The sequence below is a fragment of the Rhea pennata genome, chromosome Z (genome assembly GCF_028389875.1).
Source record: "Rhea pennata isolate bPtePen1 chromosome Z, bPtePen1.pri, whole genome shotgun sequence".
NCBI lineage: Eukaryota > Metazoa > Chordata > Aves > Rheiformes > Rheidae > Rhea > Rhea pennata.
In genome coordinates, this window is record NC_084702.1 from 41,728,287 (window position 1) to 41,741,681 (window position 13,395).

The window sequence follows — 13,395 nt, forward strand, 5'->3', positions numbered from 1 at the left end:
CAAAGACTAATAAAATCCATTTTTGTTTTTGAGGAATAGTAACATATTTTGCTTCATTAGCAGTTGCTTCATTTTGTACGTTTACTTGCAAAAATAAGATAAGCCTTGAAAGTGCCAATAAACTTTTACATGAGTTACTAGCATATGGCTAGCTGTTTACCCTGAATGGCTAGGATGATGTGCCATCAGGCACATCATTAGCTCCCTGACTCAAATGCCAGAAGCCCCTATTTAGAAATGGTGTTGTGCTGTATAGCAAGGTAAAAAGCCAGGAGAGGAAGGCAGCTTGGGACTGTGGTGAGCACAGAGGGCTGTGGGAGCAGGTAATAGAGAGGAACACCCATGGTGCTAGACCACACTCCATTTGCCTTCAAGGCAAAAAAAAGGTTACATTTGAGGATAAGCTTTGTGCAAACAGTATTTGCACTTCAATTCCATCAGAACTGGTTTATGTTTGCATGACCCAGTCTGATCCTGTCTTTCTATCCCTGTTTGGCAGGCCTAGCTCCTACATCTTCTGCCCAGTCCTTTTACTGTACTTTCCTCCTTTTGTCAAATTTTCAGTTTATATGCATTTTTTTCACTTTTTTCCCTCTCTTCTGATGTACCTCTCAATGTTTCTTTTCCTTTTTCTAGATTTCACCACTCTCCTGTATGCTTACTATGTAGTCCTGCCATCTGAACCTCACACAGATCTGTTTTTCATCTTCTTTCTTTTGTCCTTTCCTTGTATTTTCTTCTCTCCTCTGCTATACTGGAAGCAGAGTTTCTTTTCAGCTAGCTGAATATTATCATGACCAAGTAACTTGAACTCAAAATATGATGTGGCAAAAAGTTACTGTTAGGTATACAGAGTAATGACTGATAATTAGTATTGCTATTCTCTTAAAGGCCATGTGAAATTTATACTAAGACAATACGAAAAGTTGCAGTACCAGTAGTTTAAACATGTTTTAAGAATCTCTCATTTTTTCCTTGTCTGTCTTGAATAACCTAGGACTTGGGCAAGCTGAGGTCTTTCATTTCTTTGGTTTAAGTGACTTTCTGCTTCATGCAGTTCTCATTTAATTCTTTTTTTTTTTTTTTGGTATGTGTTGTGAAGAAAGAATCAAAGACTATCAAATGATGCACACAAACATGTCAGTCAGGTATAACTACACTTAGGAACAGACTCCCAGAAAAAGGGCAAGCTTTCTAGATCTTCCTATTTAGCTTGATTTGATATTTCCAGAAAATATGTGTTGTCATAGTGAGTTTGGGGGATCTATAGCAGGAAACGAGACCATGTTCAATGACTGTGATAAACAAGAAATGAGGTGGTGTTTAGTGGTCCAGTCCAGCCTTCAACTCTGAATGTGAACTGGAGCAATCCCTCTGTGAGCTCAGCCTTGCTCAAATTTGGGGACGGGCATAGCAGCTTGAGGGAATTCTTTCTGTCCTCTGACTACAGAAAGGAAAGTGGAGAGGAGGTCAAGGCAGAGACATGTGACTTACCTGGTGTCTGAGTCAACAAGGTATATGACAAACTGGTTATTTCCTAAATCAGTTGCAGGGAGCTACTAAAATTCTGTTGTTTATGAAATCACCATAGATATGTATAGATACTCAAGAAATCTCTTCTTTCTTCTGCTTGCCTGTATTTCCCCTGTCACTGTAGCTTGTTTGATGTTCTCCAGACAATTACTACTTACTACACTTTCTGCATCCAAGCTACAGCTAAAGAGAGCTGTTCTTCCAAGAAGGCCAATATTAAACACGAATTGCACTAGAAGATTTCAGGATTTACAAATAAGTCAAAAATTGTCATCTCACTGCATTTTACAGCTGATCTTATTATTTTAGTACAGATCTCACAATATTAGAAATCAAGTTAGCTATCAGAACTATAGCTCTAATTAGAAACTGTATTTAAGGCTTGTACTGAAGAGCTTAAATCCAAATGCAACTGTAATATTTGGACATCAGAAGACAAATGGGATAAAGTCTCAATACTTGGAAAAAACAATTCGGCACTGGCTTTTTAAAATTAAGATTCACAGCAGTGAGTTTATTAGTTTGTAACAGTAGTCTTCTCATTCTATCAGCATACATGCTATTTTTCACTCATGAGTGGGAGATGCTCCCTGTTAAAATGTTGATCTTAATTGTCGTCATGTCACTTTAATTAGTTCCTAACTGGTTGTCTCCTTTAATTGGCTTAAAGTTCTGGCTGGGGGAATCCTTTCAGCCTAGGTTTGCCTTGTCTAAGTCATAGTTTAGATGTAGTGTGTCCTGGGGTTTATTTCCCTCTGAGAAACAGAACTGAGCATCTCCTGGCAATGATGCTCCTGAATACTTGCAGTCAGAATGCAGGGGAGAGCAGAGGAAAGAAAGAGATGATAGCTACAGTTACACACAGGATTTCAGTTGTATTGAACAGTGTGGGACATGTAATCAGTCTGCTGTTTGAGTCCCCTGTAACTTGCCAGTTAGTGTGGTAGTCAATCATTGGGATGAAAGATGCTTCAGTAAGTGTATTCAGGTCAACTGTCTTTTGTAAAAATATCAAGGTATATCTAATCTTGCAATGGGGATAGCACTAGCTCCCTGAGCATGAAGGCCTTGGTATGTCATTGCTCATTAACTTACCTAAAGATATGCTTCTAGATCTTTTCTAGTGTGACAAGAAAGAGCTCGGTTGTTCAAAGTCAATACTCTTCTGCATTTTGAGTGTGGATCTACTCAATCCCTTATTACCAACAGAGGTGATCACTTATTCTTTGGGTGGTGTTCACTGAAAAAGGTGTGTTTTTTTCTCCATAGGAAGCTCATCTCCTGGATGTCCATGGATCTTTATAGCTTCTATTTTTCCACTGATTGGTACCACAAGGTACCAATCTAAACTGTTATGGCATGAATTCAAGTGCTGGAAAGAACATGTGTCTTTCTCTTGGTAACTTTAATGGTTATGTCTTGCCACTCCATTATCTTTACTATTAAAACATTTGAGCTCTGCCAAGGAAGCTGAGCATAAGCAAAATAAAACAGGATAATCTGGTTCTTTGTTGCATAGAGGTAGCTTGTCAAAAGCTTAACAGAAGTTCTGTAAAAACCACATCACACACAAAATTAGGTTGAACAAACAATAGCTAATTCTTTTTTTTTTTTTTCTGAAGATGGGTATTTTTTCTTGCTTTGACAGAAGAATATGGATTTTTCAGTTGCTAATTTCAGCTCTATAGTTTACCATAAACATTCTAAAAGCTTTATCATATTCTTGGAGTGAGAAAGTACATTTAATACCATATTCTTTGTTCAAAAATGTCATAGATAAGTCATATCTAAACTATCCTACATGTTTCCCCTCTTTCAATCAAAGTGAGAAATTTCAAAAAAAAAATCTTAATGATTTTCTTAATCTTTAAGTATATTAGCAGTGCTGCAATCTCTTAAGGTTTTGCTTAAAAAAAAAAGGATTTTTTACTAAATGTCATTTTAATTCAGAGCTCACAAAGGTGTTCATTGCCATGGCAGTGCAGATAAATTTAATCAACTGTTCAAAAGTAATTTTGGACCTTCAAATTTGTTTTCTGATTATTGCTGCTTTATAGATTTGAATTGTTGTTATTAATTCAGTGTTTCTCATGTTTAAGTGGTCTTGACTGGTATTTCTTTCTTTAGGGGCTCTCTAAGTGTAGTAAGTACAAACTAAGGTCAAATTGCTATGTTTTTGGAGGAAGTACAAAACTGGCTAACATATGAACAAGTTTATTTTTAGTGTGCCTTGAACCATGTGTTGTTACTGCCCAGTGGATGTGTGCATGTCTGATGTGCAGTAGTAACACAGTTCAAAGAAATTCTTAGATGACAGCATCCATGAGTGTTCTGAGTAAGACTTACACTAGTGAAATGAGAGGTGTGACTTCATGCACATCTGTAATATGCGTAAGCTTCCGGTTCTGAATGCTGAAAAGTGTATGTGGAAACAAGGCTTGTTCCCTTGTTTGCTTCAGTCCTCCTTTGGGGTGAAAGGGGTGCAATTAAGCATACCTTTGAATGGGATGTTAAACATCACCTGGAGAACCTTTCTTGAAGGACGTAAAGGAAGAAAGTATATGTGTGAGAGCAATTATGAGACAGTGATGTATGGGCAGGTGAGCGTGTGCTGAACCAGAGCAGTGCAATGCTGCTCAAAGAGTTGCACTTTTCTCCCCTGTGAAGGCCCTAGTCCCTTCTGTGCAATGACTGTTGAACAGTATTCTTCATAGGAATCTTTTCTTCAGTAGAAGATGGAAAACATCCAGGATTGCATATTTAGCCCAGAGTGAATGAGCTGTTTTCTATTTTTATTTTGCATTTCTTGCATTAGAACTCAGTGCTTTTCTCTGCTGTTTGTGTGAGCAGGAAGTTAAATTTGTGTCTTGCTTTAACTTTTCACTAGTCCCCTGGAAGCCCACATGGGTGCGATATAAGAATTGCTTTTCTACAGATTGGGAAATAACAGTGCTAGGGGAGCAGTAGTGATAACAATGATAATGGCTCAAAAAAGGCCATCGTGCCTCTTGCTGCATGTTCAGCCACTGGCAACAAATGTCTATGAGCAAAACTGTGTTAGGATTAATGAGAAATGAGGTATGCAAAACTTTCCTTCAGACAGTTAGTCTTTTGCTGATATATTAGAATATTGATGTAGGTCACTGCAAATACAGATGTGCCTGTGACTCTTGGTGTCTTGTTTGTAGGATTGCATTGAAAAATACTTGATTATAGCTAAAATTGTTTGTTATTATGAAGGTGTGCTAAACCACAGTGACTGCCATGAATCATACAGGCAATGGACAAAACACTTTTATGCCCTATTCCTGTACTTGTATGACTGAGTTAAGCTCTAATCACTCACTTATGGACATGCTTAAGTCAGCAAGTTCTCCTTTGCAGTGCTTGACCTATGTTTTTTTCTTTGGGGGGGGTGGAGGGAAGCTCAGTTTCCTGGTGGATTTGGAAAAGAGATGACTACCTTAAGTTTTTTATGAGTTCTGAGCTGGCCTGATAATTGAAATACTTGGAGCTGGTCTCACATAGTGTGGCGTTCCAAGCAAAGCTCAGATGAGGTCCTCCATTTCCCCCTACTTCCCAAATCATAACTATTTTGCTTCCTTGAGCTCCTCAATGCTCATTATCGCCTAATATAGATTCCATCCTTTCTTCCTCTACTCTCCTGGCAAATTTCCTCACCTTTTCAACCCAGAATCTCCTCCCAGGATCTTCTGCCCTCATATTGTAGATTCTGGTACTACTGATGAATCAGCTGTTAGCTATGCACTCAAGCAGCAGGTAGTTAGGAGCTGATTTTATGTCTTAGTAGCTCCATGCCCCAAAACACTGGCATCAGCTGAACATGGTGAGTGCATATATCATATTCCCTGTGGATCAGTCAGCAAATGTGCAGTAGCTTGATAAGGATCTTCAGAAATGGAGCACACTAAATAGTTTACTTGGACTACTTGTACCCAGGACTGGTCTTCATTTAGGCTGCTCAGCTGTGGGATTGTGATTTAGCAATATGAACCATTTTAAAATTATAGTTAAAGGTTTTAAGACAGATTGAGTTCACTGAGCCCTCCCTCTCACTTGATTAATCAGTGATTTATACACATATAATGACTTTAACTGACTTAAGGTGTAATTTATGTCATGATGTGCATGATATATGGATCTAAATAGACTAAAGAGAAGGAAAAGGGAACCATCTGTTCCCTGGAAGACTGTTGATTGTCAGAAAGATTCAAGAAACGTGTTTGAAAAATACGTTTAGAAAGAGCAGGAATAAACTTACTTAAATCTCTTGTGCTGTTTGGATGACATTGTTGGACTACATATACCCAATGAAAAAGTTAGGAACTTGTTTTCAAGCTTTTGCATTACTTTATATTCTGTAACTTGTTCAAAAGGCTGTATTTTTATGAAGACATATAATACTGATCATATGGGTCTAACAGATCTGTCCTGTCTCCTGATCATGGAAAGTACTGTTCATGTAAGGATGTAACATGGATCCTGTGACTCGCTTGCACAAATTTACATGCACACTGCACTAAACAAGGAGAGAGAAGTGGTTATCTCCTGGGAGCAGCCTGACTCATTTAGAGCAGAAGCTTAAATGCCAAGATAGAATTCCCTGAGCCTCTTACCTACCTACCTACCTATCTAGTAAGGGTTTGTCAAGTGAGAAATCTCCTTATGCCCTACTCCTATGCAATGAGAGCAAGTTAACTAAGAAAAAACATTTATGCACATACTTAACTTTGCACATGCAAACTTTGTGTGTACTCAATACAATGACTCATGTACGCAAAGCTAAGCAAATGCACAAGTACTTATGGGATAAGGGCTTAACTTTCTGCCTAAGGGGGAAAGATCCTGGAATATAGATGGGTGTAGCAATTAAAATATGCAGGTGGACTAGTGTGAACTCCAGCAACTATATACAGCAGACAACTGCAACTTGTATGTTCTATATATATTACATTACTGGGCTGTCGGTTTTTAAACCAAATGTATCTGTAGCAAGCCCCGGTGTGTAACAGCACATCCGGGAAAGAGATTCTTGCCGAGGCTACTTTTAAAGCTCTTTTGGCCCCTCACCGGGCTCTTTTTAACAGGGGAAGCGTTTCCTCGCAAAGTGGTGGTGGGGGGAAAACATACGTTACCCGCCTTCCCCCCCCCCCCCCCCCCCCCCCGGAGCCGCCTGCCCCGGCGCCCCGCGCCGCCGGCCCAGCAGGGGTCAGTGCTGCCGCGGCGCCGCGCCCGCGGGGAGCGGGTGGCAGGAGCCGCCGGGGCGGGCCCGGCCGCGCCGGGGCAGCCGCTCCCCCGCGGGCGCCGGCACAGCTGAGCGCGGCCTGCCGGCGGCCGCCCCGGCCGAGGGGCAGCGAGGTGCTGCACGGTGCGGCGCCGGCGGGTGCCTGGCGGGATGCCGCGGCGCCCCTAGCGCGGGGCGGGCGAGCCGGCGGAGCGCCGTGCCGCCGCCGCAGGCGCTGGGCAGCCCGCCCCGGGCGGCCCCGGCCCCGCCGCGGGGCAGGTGGCGGGCCGCTCCGCGCCCGCCCCGCGCGGAGGACGGCACCGGCGGCGGGTTTCCCCCTCGGCTGGGTCGCCCTGGCAGCGCTCGCCCCGCGCCGCCGAGGCGGCCAGGGGAGGGGGCGAGCCGCGGCGGCGGACAGCGCCCGCCGCACATGGCCGCGGGCCGCCCGCGCCGCGCCGCGCCCCGCTAGGAGGGCTCCGCGGCCCACGGGAGCGGCGGGCCCGGCGGGGGCCTCCGCCGCCCCGCGGCCGCGCTCCCCGGCGCCCGCTCCTCCACACAAAGGGGAGGCGAGGCGGGGTGCGCGGCGCGGTGCCTCCCCGGCCGGGGGCGGGAGGGGGGGGATCGCCGCGACGGTGAGGCGCGGGTGCGCCTCGGGCTCCTCGCTAGTGCGGCTGTTTTCTCCCATTTCTCACAGGACGCTGCCGGCGTCTCCCGTGCAGGCTCCTCGGCGGGATGGCCGCGGCGGAGGGCGGCCCCGCGGGGCCCCGCGCTGCGCCCTAGCGCTGCCGGCCGCCCGCCGCGAGGCGCGGAGCTGAGCGCGGCCCGGCCCTCGGTGCCGCCCGGGGCGCCTCCCTCCTCCCCGCCTCGGCCCGGCCATCGCAGCAGGCATGGGCTGTTTCTGCGCCGTCCCGGAGGAGTTCTACTGCGAAGTTCTGCTCCTGGACGAGTCCAAGCTGACCCTCACCACGCAGCAGCAGGGCATCAAGGTAGGCGCAGGCGGGCGGCGCGGCCGGGGCCGGGGCCGGGCCGGGCGGCTCCCCCGCGTCCGGCAGCCCGGCGGAGCTCTCGGCATCCCCCTGGAGGGGCGAAAACGGCCGAGAGACTTTGGCTGCGGTCTCTCCGGGGCACCCGGACGGGGAGGACGCGTGTCGCTGGGCGGACGTGGCTTTGGCGAGTTTACTTTCAGAGACTCATTTAAGCGAGCAGGTGCCGGGCGCTCAGGCGGACCCGGGCACGGTATTGTACGTGCCGGAGGAGAGGAGAAGAGAGGAGGGGGAGGCGGTGCGCCGGGCTGCGGTGCCCCTTGGTGCCGCCGTCGCCGCGGGCCGTCCCGCCTCGCCTCCGAGCCCCGCAGGCTGCAGCGGGGCCGCTGGGAAGGCGTGCGGAGGGCACACGGACCCTGCCGACCGTCATCTGCCGGGCTCTAACGAGCGCTGACGGAGCGCGTGAGAGCGGGGACTCTTCCAAAGGCCCTTCACTTGGTCCGGCTTGGTTAAGCGTGATGGCTGCAAATGGCATGTCGCAGACGCTTGAAGCTCTTGTCCCAAAGTCCAGGGACTTGAATTAACTTGCAACATAAGAACGTAGTTTCCAGGTTGGATCAGGGAGAAAAACGGTCTGCTAAATCAATTCTTGGAAACGGGTAATCTGTTTTAGTTGAGACGTCCAAAGAATAAAAACCATCATGCGATAGCCTGTAACGCTTAAGCTCGATAACTAACGTCTTATGAAACAACTGAGGAAAAAAATAATCTAAAGGGGAAGAGAGGGAGCCAGAATAAATTTATCTATAATCTGTGACACTGCTGTCCCTGCATGTATTGAGGATTGCCAGGATTTGCAGAATCAACTGTCTGTAAATAGGCTCATAAATCCATATTTATCACAGAGTAGTAAGCAAGTCCCTAGGCAGGTTCTGAACTCAAACGTAACTGGGACTTTGGAATTTAAATTTATACATTTCTGAAAAGCTTACCTTCATAGGTACAGATGTGAGTTTATGTATTATTCATGTATATATACTTTTGTTGCTTATAAGTCTACAATCGGGTTATTAAAAGAATAATCTGAAAATAGCCGTATGGTTGGCTTCCTGAATCCAAACCTTGAAAGACAATGGGTTTATGCAGAGCTAATTAACTAATAAAAGTTAATGCCTCGGTGGGAAAGAAAGGGTCTGAAAGTGTAACTTATTCTTGAAAACAGATGACTTGCAATGTTGGGAAGGGTCTAGCTTAGCTCCGAGTATGGTTTCGTATCATAGTTAGTGTAGTCTGACTGTGGTAGGATGCTGAAGGCTTGGTCCTGTTCCACCTGCCTCTTCTTTGTGTTGAGTCTAACTGTTGAGTGTTATAAATGAGTTGGAAAGCTTTATTGGTCTGAGAGAAAGGTAAGTTTGTTAATACTTTGGGTAGGTGCTGGGATTGTACAGCAGGGGACATTAGGGAAAGGAGAACCTCCCTTTCTGTAGCTGTCTGGTTTTTGGATTAAATTTGTATAATGTGGAGCCACACCCTAGCACTGCAGCTCTGCGAGCCTTTAAAAGCTTGCAGAAAGGGACTGCGCAGCCCTCCCCAGCCACTCATTTCCACCTTTGTGTTTCTCCCTCGCCTTTGTACCAGCACAAGTGTTTGTACAGCTGCATGTGAAGAGCATTGCAGATCCAGCTGAAGAGTAACCATTGGTTTTCCTTTTTCTGGGTTAGTCTTCAGCTGGGTCAGTGCCCTGATTTGCTTCACAGCTGGAGGAGGGCAGAACGGGCTCTTTGAGCTGAGTCGTGGCTTGTGCCATTTTAAACTGCTTGGAACACTTCTCTGTTGCTTTTGTTCTAGGGTTTTACATTACAGTTGTGTGATGATTTTTTAGTAAAACAGACTTTTTAAAATTTGTGATATTCTGTCATTTGCCATTTTAAGCTTGAAAAAAACAAGCTTTTCCAAATGTTTTAAAACCTTTGTTAGCATACACACATCTGAAAATGAAGGGTCTCATTTTACTTGATTGTATAATACTCATTACCTGTACAAGGTGCAGATTATAAATTTTTGTATGTATTTTTTTCTAAACCAAAGATGTTCTTAGAGCTTCACATCCTGGATCTGGTCTGTCTTCTGTCTTCACGCTTTTATCGGATTTAATAACTACATAGGAAGCTTAAGATTTTGGTACTCTTACAAATTTTGAACTATTACAAATGCAGAGACTTTAAGTGGTTAGAAAAGCAACTCCATTCCCTTCTCTTCTCTGAAGCAGATGCATGTCTACTAGAAATGAAGACCACAATTTAATAGCTATTTACTGTCTGTGTTCGTTCTTGTTATGGTGGATTTAGTCCTGTTATTTGCTTCAAAGAGTGGAAGACTGAGCTCTATGACTTTAGGAGTCCTAAGCAGCTTGATTTCTTCAGTGAATCTGAATTAAAGGCATAAAGTTGGTGTTTGTACCAATATCAAGTTTTGCAAACTAAGCAGTGTATTTTCGTTATAGTTCTGGGCTTCCTATGTTTGACAGCAACTGCAAGCAGTGAAGTATGGCATTTAGGAATTATATTTTTTTTATTAATGCATTCCTTGGAACTACAGAAGTGGGCTTTAAGTTGTACTTAAGATTAACACAGTGAGCAGAGGAGATGCAAGATTAAGGCTTCAGCTGCAGTTTAGAGATACTTGACTCTTCTCTGTGGAGAGAGCTTTAAAGAGCTCGTCAGGGAAAGGAAAGGATTGTTTTTCCTGCTTCCAAGTGGGGAAGCTGAGGTTCAGTGAGGTCAAGTGACTTTTCCAAGGTCATGCAACGAGCTCATGCACTGCAGTCAGGAATCAAGTCCCCATGCCTCTGGGTTGGTAGCACTGGCCAGCCTGCTCTGGGCCACTTTGTCTGGAGGTGTTACTGCTGACCCCGTCTTTGTAATTGCTCAAATGGATGCTTGTTTCTTGTATTTTGTTTCTGTTTTCTTACTGTTACCGGTACTGTTATGCCTTTGTGTCTTCGTGATTTAAGATAAGACCATTGCTGGATGAAAACGTGGAAATCAGTTGTCAGGTCTTAGGTTTACTGCAAGCTGATAATAGCTAGATAATCAGGAAAGGGCACTGAGTATCTCTTAATGTTTCCCTGAAATTCATTCACAGAGAGAGATATTTTGATAGTATGTATTTTGAAATAATAAAGCAATGGCAGTTATTAGTCCAAAATATTTTGAATTTAGAGGCTGTTCACCAGTTCTGGGATGATATGTCTAACCAAAGTATATGATATCAGATTGAGGCATGTTTTCCTACTATCAGATGGAGTAAGTTCTAAGAAAGATGTTCAGGATAGCAGTTAGGAAACAGGTTGTTACAAGCCTTCCCCTCCAGATAGGGTAAGAACTGGCTTTTAACTGAAGCAAAATAATCGCTTTTCCAGAACTTTTATTCTGACTAGTCTTCACATAGCTAAACAATAATTTAGGCAGGTTTTATAGTAAGATATTACCTTCTAAGTGTTTGTTGGTGTTGCAAAACATGTCAGTAGTGTTTTGATACTGTATATGACTACAGATGGGTTGTATGCATTCTGTATGTTGCCTTCGTTAAGAAGTGGAGTAATTGTCCTTGCAGAAAGAAATTGGTGTTTCATTGCACAAATTTGTTCTCAGAAGTCAAGGAAAGAAGAACTGGAATCCTGTAACGTAGGCAAGCATGTTTGTTTTCTTCTTCCTGAAGAAGTTCAAAATATTTTGAAGCATTGCTATCTTATGTTATTTATCTCTTTGGTTGGAATAAAAGTCTTCCAAAAAAAAAAAAAATAGCTACTTCTCTAGTGCACAAACCAGTTAGATGTAAGCCTTCTGGTAACTGCCCTTTTGAAATATTCCCTGAAATTCCTCTCTGAGCAGTATTTCCATGCTATATAAGTCCTATTTAATTTGACATATGTTTGAAAACAGGCCAACAGAGAAGTTTTGTAAGAAGAGAAGCAATGGATAGGATAGTTGCATTATTTTTTTCTTAGAAGACACTATTTGCAGTATATGTTAAGGTAACACTATTCTATTCAGTAGTACCATCTAACAGTGATATTGTGGACACCGTATCACTTAGTCTTTAAAGGCGTTAAAAGATTTTGTGACATACAAGTTGCATGGCCCTCCATACAGAGTTACATTTCACAGTCTATAGGCTACACTTACAGGCCAAATCTCTATATAATGTGCTCGGGCACAATTTCTAAGGAACGTGTGTGGCATTTGTCTGGGGAGTAAGCAGACTGATTTTTCTGCATGACGATCTACTGAGAATTCAACAAAATGAGATCCAAGAATTTAAAAGCAGATTTCATCATCTCAACATACTTTTTAAAAACAAACAAAAAGCCCACAGATATGCATGCGCACACAGCCGCCCACCCACATACCCACTCAAAATAGTGAGTGACTGAGGCTAGGATCTGCTAAATGACTAGTTCCTTATTTTTTTTTTTTTTTTTTTAAGGAGTTCATCAAAACATGATACATATTGTCCAATATTCCAGAAGTATTTTACAAAATGATTTAGTATACTATATTGAAGTAGTCAGGTAAGCTACATTCTTAGTGTATTTTCTTGGATTGTTATCAGTGAGTTTGTAAAAATTAACAAACATCATCTTTTTTTCACTCCATGGTAAAGATTATTTTTTGAGGGGCAGCATAAAATGTCCCAGACTACATGCCTTCAGAGAGTAGACTACATGCAGAAAATTTGGGACATGCTTTTGGAGTAATCTGATGTAACTCTAGGGACTCCAGGCAATCAATGTATGAATGATGGCTCTCTCTTTCTTTCTCATGTAAATGCATAATGAATGCATATACCAGTAGAAAGGAGATCCTTGTGAATAGGAAGATCTCATATTTTGTTAATGAGTCTAACTGAGAGTTGGCATTCAAAGTCAGATTGGTAGTCATTTGCCAGGTGAATATGGAATATATCCTTTTTGATAGTGATTTTTTTGCTGATGTATATTTCTGTACTTTTTAAAAAAATCAAAATATATTTCTGTGATAGATTTGCTTTTTATGAAGGTATATTTTCAGAAATCTTAATCTCTGCAATGGTAGATTGTAGCTGCTTTCCATCTATGACAATTTAAGACTGTGTGGTTTGCCTCCTTGTGCTACTGAACTGTGATATCAATGCTCAAGCATTGATACCTGTATTTTTTTTCCCTTTGCCCTATTTGGTATGTATTAATTGATACTTTCTAGACAGAAATTCTTTTAGATATTCAGAATGTTATTTTGAAAAGAATAGTTAGTATAAAGTAAATGGCAAAAAGGAAATGGTGAAGTCTTGAAATCTAGCTCTCTTTTTTTTAAAAAAAGAAAATGGAACTAGTAATTTAAAAATACTGTTTCTGAGTCTTGTTTGCAACCTTGTTTTTTCTTTTGTTTCCAAACTACAGTCTATTGTTATGTGTGCATCTTTTGCGTAGCAGCAGGGAAACTAAATATAATATCGTCAAGCTCCCAGTGTGGGTAAATACATATTTTCTTCTTGAATGTCATTGATATAATGGATCTAAGGGTCGTTTTTAACAACGACAGTGAAAATAATTTTAAATAGAAGTGTAGATTAATTATACTCTGTAGCACTTGC

The 13,395-nt window shown here is 42.8% G+C and overlaps 1 protein-coding gene across 4 annotated transcripts in view; it reads left to right on the forward strand.

The window, feature by feature from the left end:
* The first annotated feature begins 7,590 nt into the window (after window positions 1–7,590).
* The window catches only part of EPB41L4A (erythrocyte membrane protein band 4.1 like 4A), a 139,402-nt gene continuing 133,597 nt past the window's right edge, over window positions 7,591–13,395 (forward strand). For all 4 annotated transcript variants that reach the window (XM_062600577.1, XM_062600578.1, XM_062600579.1 and 1 more), the window contains exon 1: window positions 7,591–7,764. In XM_062600577.1, the coding sequence (XP_062456561.1) occupies window positions 7,666–7,764 (99 nt within the window). In that variant the 5' untranslated portion in view covers window positions 7,591–7,665. The remainder of the gene's footprint in view (window positions 7,765–13,395) is intronic.